The following is a 6000-nucleotide window of genomic DNA, read 5'->3' on the forward strand; positions in this document are numbered from 1 at the left end:
CTCTCTATATTAGATTAGAGTGACTATTAAGATACAATGTCATGTTGGGAATTCTGTAGTCTCATCTGGGCTCAGCCAGAAAGAGTATTCTGACTTAGTGATGTTGCAGTTGGAGGAAGACAGCACTTAGGACATCTATTTGCCATCTTTGGAGGCCTCTCAACATGATTCCTCAAAGGACCTCACCCATTTGGGTGTGAACGTTTTGGAATGGTGTTCATAAAGCAGCTGCCCTGTTATCATTGTACTGTCAACAGGCCATGGGAATGGTCTCCCTGTTATGACCTGGGAGACAGGACAATCTGAGGAGTCTGGGCTGGGCCGAGCCAGGGGATATTAGTAGGAGTTGTGAGGGGAGCACAGGTCTGCCAGCCCCAGGAGGAGCAGCCCCCTGAAGCCAGCACTCACCCCTGGGGTTGGGAGTAAGACACTGTCACTGTCCCTTCCTGGGCCTGGGTCACCCACAGGTTTGAGAAGCTGGACATCACGCCCAAGAGTGCCCAGAAGCTGAAGCCGGTGCTGGAGAAGTGGCTGCATGAAGCTGAACTCCGGAACCAGGAAGGCCAGCAGAACCTGATGGAGTTTGTGGGAGGTGAGCCCTCCAAGAAACGTAAGCGCCGCACCTCCTTTACCCCCCAGGCCATAGAGGCTCTCAATGCCTACTTCGAGAAGAACCCGCTGCCCACAGGCCAGGAGATCACCGAGATTGCAAAGGAGCTCAACTATGACCGGGAAGTTGTGCGGGTCTGGTTCTGCAACCGGCGCCAGACACTCAAGAACACCAGCAAGCTGAACGTCTTTCAGATCCCTTAGGGCTCAGCCCCCAGCCCTGTGTTCCAGCACTTTGTACCTCCCTTGGCATCTGGCTCCGGCTGCCACCCTGCGGCATCCGTCATTCTGCTGCCTGTGGCTGTGATTGTCCTGGGTTGTGAGACTCCACCATGCACCTGTGTGTCAGCTGCCTCCCTCCTCTTCCCCGTGTCGTCCGCATCCCAGGGAGGGCAGTGGGGCCCACCTGAGACCTCCAGGTTTGGGGCTGGTCATCCTGAAGGAGGGGATTTGTCGTGTCACTTAAAGAAGCACTTTGCTGATGTGTGTTTTAAAGGGTGAATTCTGGTTGGGAACCAGAGGCTCCCCATCTTTGGGACGGGGCTGTAGTAGCCTCTAGGACCACTGGCCATTAGCTCTTGTTTTTGATGGCACTCTCTCCACTGTCTCTTCTCTGTTCCTCTGTGTGACCGTGGCAGGTACAGCGGCTCGTGCAGTGGAACCACAGCCTCACCCACCTACCCTCTGCCTGCAGGCACACTGTCCCCCAACAAAATCCAAGAGATCTTGTTCTGAAAAGTGTGATGTGCAGCTCAGAAAGTCAGATTCCATGTATGCCTCGACCTCAAGGTCAGGGGGTTTCCATAGACCTGGGGCCAGAACACATGATCGCTCCCATCTCTCCTTGGCTCCTATGTAGGGGAAATTGCACTAAAGCAGAATTTTTTCTTTTATACATCATGTCGGAAGAAATCAGCAGTGAACTCTAGCTGTCCTGGAGTTGACCTGAGTCTATAGCATGTTGTGAAGTGAAAGTCACTCAGTTGTGTCCGACTCTTTGCGACCCATGGACTGTATAGTCCATGGGATTCTCCAGGCCAGAATACTGGAGTGGGTAGCCTTTCCCTTCTTCAGGGAATCTTTGACCCAGGGGTCAAACCCAGGTCTCCTGCGTTGCAGACATTGCAACCAGCTAAGCCAGCAGGTTGGGAACTTGATAAATAAGGCATCTCTCCCAGATTTTAATCTGATCTCTGTCCGTGACCATCTCCGCATCAGAATGATGTGGTTAAGAGAACTTGCAGCCTGGAAAACCCAATAAGCAGGCACTCAGGGGCGGGGGGGCGGGGGGAGGGGAAATGAGGATAGGAATGCTGAGTCTCTCTTGCCCTCACACTCACCTCCCACCCAGTCCTGGGGTCTTCTCATAAGCAGCAAATGAAATGACACCAGACGGGAAGGTCCTGGGAAAAGCCCACATCCAGAAAGAGTGGACAGCAGCCTGGGAAGGTCCTCTGTGGAAGGTGACTTAACTAATTTTCTTTGTAACTTGCAGTCTTGGATACCAGAGGAGAAATCTAATTTTGTCCAGAGTCTTAGACCATGTGTTTGTGTGAACAAGCCCCCCAGAGTGCTTCTGAGTTAAGAATACCCCTAGAGCAGACTGGGTTTTGCCTTTAGAGAGGGTATCTGTGGTACACTGGAGCTTAGCATCTCCTGCAAGATGTTCAGTGAGTTTCCCATTCTCCCTGCAGCTGGGCGTCCCCTGGAACTCAGTATGTGACTCCGGGAGGTCAGGAGGGCACTGGGAGGTTTGCTAGAGGAGCCCAGACCTGCTATGTAGACTAGACTTAAAGGTCACGCACAAGTCACAGGGGTCAGCCGCCCCCGCCTTTCACAACTCCTGTCCTTACAGAACCTGGTCTCTAGCAGCTGCCCTCACACAATAAACCCTGAAGAAATGACTGCCAGGTGAGGGCATGTCGCCACCTCCATGGGACACTGGTGCAGAGCCCAGCCTTGCTTCCTCTGGAAGACTGGGTTTCCTTTCCTACCTGAAGCTGGTGCGTCCCAGGTCTTTCAGGGCCACTGTGGCCGTCGTCTTGGTGGCCCTGCCAGTGAGAGGGCACTTGTGTGTCAAATTGCCACGTACGCGCACACACACCCCCCACACCACTGGATTCTGACCAACCAGACTTGCTCAAGTGTGGTGGGGAATGAGGAAGCAGGTGCGCACCTCGCTTGCCGCAGCCTCCCAGCAGAGAATACGTCTCCAAGGGTAAGGCTGCACACTCAAGTTCAAGGTTATCCACCCGACCCAATGAGGTGACAGGCTCACTTGAGAGGGGCACTTGAGAGGGGTGTCGTAAACAAGTTTTCAGGGAGAATCAAGTACCAGAGTTTGTGAAGGATTCAGTGACTTACAGTTCAATTAATTAGAGAGATACAGGTTTTTACCCTCAGGCCTTTGCATTCAGATATGCTTTCTTTCTTGCGAGAGACAAGTGGGTCCTGGCTGGTGCACACAGGAGTAGCATGCGATCCAGGGCGTGTCCATGGCAGTGGATATGCCGGAGGACACCATCTGTCCTGAGTCACGGCAGGAAAAAGCTGCTCTAAATTAGGCCTGGCCATGCTTTCTTAGCTCCTCCCACATCTAAATCTGTCTTCCCAAGGCTGGGTAGAACGAAAGCTTTTCTTCTGCCGGAATGATGGGTTGGTCTTTCAGAGAAACAAGCCCAGGGGGAGGGGGGTCAGAGTGTTTGCAAGCTGAATTCCCCAGGCAGGGGCTACAGGGTGTCCCTGAAGTACGCACACAGCGGAGCTCACCAACTTGATCTCTGCTCTTACTGCCCCACCGTAGGGCCCCCAGAAGCAGCTCTGGCCCTGAGGTGGGGTTTTGTTTTGTTTATATCCTTGTTAAGAGCAGCATCAGACTCTGAGGGGAGTTGATACTGATTTTGTTTTAAAAGCACCTTTCTGGTTACCAGCTAGAGCTCAGTGGCTCCTTTGCCATGGAAAGGCAGGCGGAAGGGCAGAAGAAGCTTCACTGTTTGCATGCGGTTTTGTTTTTGTTTCAAAGACCAAAATGTTTTATGGCTTAATGAATTGGCTGGGGCCTTTGACCCTGCACTAATCATGACATTTTATCCAAGTGGGGTTCAGGGAGAGAACTCAGCCAAGTGGATTAAAGAACCTGTTTGAATTTGGAATGAGAGGCCCTGGCATTTTTGTATGTCCTTGGAAATCCAATCACCTTCCTATGCCTAGATTCCCTTCCTGTCTCACAGGCCAGGCTCTGACACCGAGGTTCTAACTGTTCCTGGACGTGGACAAAGTCTGCTGAGAGCTGGAGTGAGGGGTGGGACGGGGAGAACGGGGGGAGGGGGCAAGCACTTGGTGTAGTTGTGTGGAATAAACAGTATTTTTTCTTTTGTACTGGTCTGCTTGTTTCTCTTTTACCTCTCAGAGTGATGTAAGAAAATCAGGGTCACAAACCAGGGGATGAGCTAGCTGCCTTTGCTGGCAGAGCTTGTGGCCTGGAAAATCCCATTGCAAGAGGAGGAGGATCAGTGCCCTGGACTCCTGCTTCCCGGCCATGATCTCCCTGTGGGGTACAGGGTCAAGCGGGTGTGACCTTTCTCTTTCCAGACCACCCCTGATACCTAGGACCCCAGAATTCCCTGCCAGGGGGCAGCTGTTGTCAGAAAGCTGGGTGGACAGAGCTTGGCCGTGCAGGCTGGATGCCTCTGCATATGCTCAAAGCCCTTTACAGTGTGAGGTGGAGCTGCGACAGGGTTCAGAGGAGGCAAGCTGGGGGCCAGGACTGAGGCGCATTCTAGCACAGAACTGGAGGGAGCCCTAGAAGTCCAAATTCAAACCTGGCCTTCCGGGCCATTATGCAGGCATGCTTATTGTGATGAGAGGCTAGAATAGTCACAGTTAGGTTGATTTACGCTTTCCCTGGAGAAGGGCATGGCAACCCACTCCAGTATTCATGCCTGGAGAATCCTGTGGACAGAGAGCTCAGCAGGCTATATTCCATAGGGTCACACAGAATCAGACCTGACTGAAGCAACTTAGCATGCACCCACATGCTCTATAAACATTTAGATATAGATAAGAGGATCTTCCTTTGTACTGTTTCCCAGGCCAGCAGATAGTATGAGCAGGCCCACCACTCAAGCTCAGAACTGGGAAAGTATGGCTGTAAAAAGGGTCTCCCTCCTAGGAGTAGGGGTCATGCCATACCTCCATGGAACTCGCCCTCTCCCCAGTCCCCTGCCCCATCTTCTTGGTATTGATAAGGTCTGGGCGACATAATCTAAACTGGTGAGAACAAGGCATCACCTTTGATTCCACCCAACCAGAATTCCTGAGTCAGGCACTGTGCCGGGTTCTAAATCATGCTCTCCCATCCCTTCCCCACCAAAGGGGCAAGAGACGTCTAAGATACTGATGTTAGGTTTGGGGATCAGAGGCGCTTTACAGGACTTTGAAATAATGAGGCCAAAATGACACAGAAGCCAGCACTTCTCTCTGCCTAGATCTCACGATCCTAATATTGACTGTCCACACTAGGCTGTATATTGTCACCCTGCTTATTTAACTTATATGCAGAGTACATCATGAGAAACGCTGGGCTGGAAGAAGCACAAGCTGGAATCAAGATTGCCAGGAGAAATATCAATAACCTCAGATATGCAGATGACACCACCCTTATGGCAGAAAGTGAAGAGGAACTCAAGAGCCTCTTGATGAAAGTGAAAGTGGAGCGTGAAAAAGTTGGCTTAAAGCTCAACATTCAGAAAACAAAGATCATGGCATCTGGTCCCATCACTTCATGGGAAATAGATGGGGAAACAGTGGAAACAGTGTCAGACTTTATTTTTGCGGGCTCCAAAATCACTGCAGATGGTGCCTGCAGCCATGAAATTAAAAGACACTTACTCCTTGGAAGGAAAGTTATTACCAACCTACATAGCATATTCAAAAGCAGAGACATTACTTTGCCAACAAAGGTCTGTCTAGTCAAGGCTATGGTTTTTCCAGTGTGAGAGTTGGACTGTGAAGAAGGCTGAGTGCCGAAGAATTGATGCTTTTGAACTGTGGTGATGGAGAAGACTCTTGAGAGTCCCTTGGACTATAAGGAGATCCAACCAGTCCATTCTGAAGGAGATCAGCCCTGGGATTTCTTTGGAAGGAATGATGTGGAAGCTGAAACTCCAGTACTTTGGCCACCTCATGCAAAGAGTTGCCTCATTGGAAAAGACTCTGATGCTGGGAGGGATTGGGGGCAGGAGGAGAAGGGGACAACAGAGGATGAGATTGCTGGATGGCATCACTGACTCGGTGGACGTGAGTCTGAGTGAACTCTGGGAGTTGGTGATGGACAGGGAGGCCTGGCGTGCTGCGATTCATGGGGTCGCAAAGAGTCGAACGCGACTGAGC

At 51.4% G+C, this 6000-nt stretch overlaps 1 protein-coding gene across 6 annotated transcripts in view; it reads left to right on the forward strand.

Annotated features, from left to right (window-relative positions):
• POU6F1 (POU class 6 homeobox 1) overlaps positions 1-3979 on the forward strand; it is a 29028-nt gene extending 25049 nt beyond the window's left edge. For all 6 annotated transcript variants that reach the window (XM_061416055.1, XM_061416053.1, XM_061416056.1 and 3 more), the window contains one exon: positions 468-3979. In XM_061416055.1, coding sequence (XP_061272039.1) covers positions 468-813 — 346 coding nt within the window. In that variant the 3' untranslated portion in view covers positions 814-3979. The remainder of the gene's footprint in view (positions 1-467) is intronic.
• Positions 3980-6000: the final 2021 nt, after the last annotated feature.

Source organism: Bos javanicus, chromosome 5 (genome assembly GCF_032452875.1).
Source record: "Bos javanicus breed banteng chromosome 5, ARS-OSU_banteng_1.0, whole genome shotgun sequence".
Taxonomy (NCBI): Eukaryota; Metazoa; Chordata; class Mammalia; order Artiodactyla; family Bovidae; genus Bos; species Bos javanicus.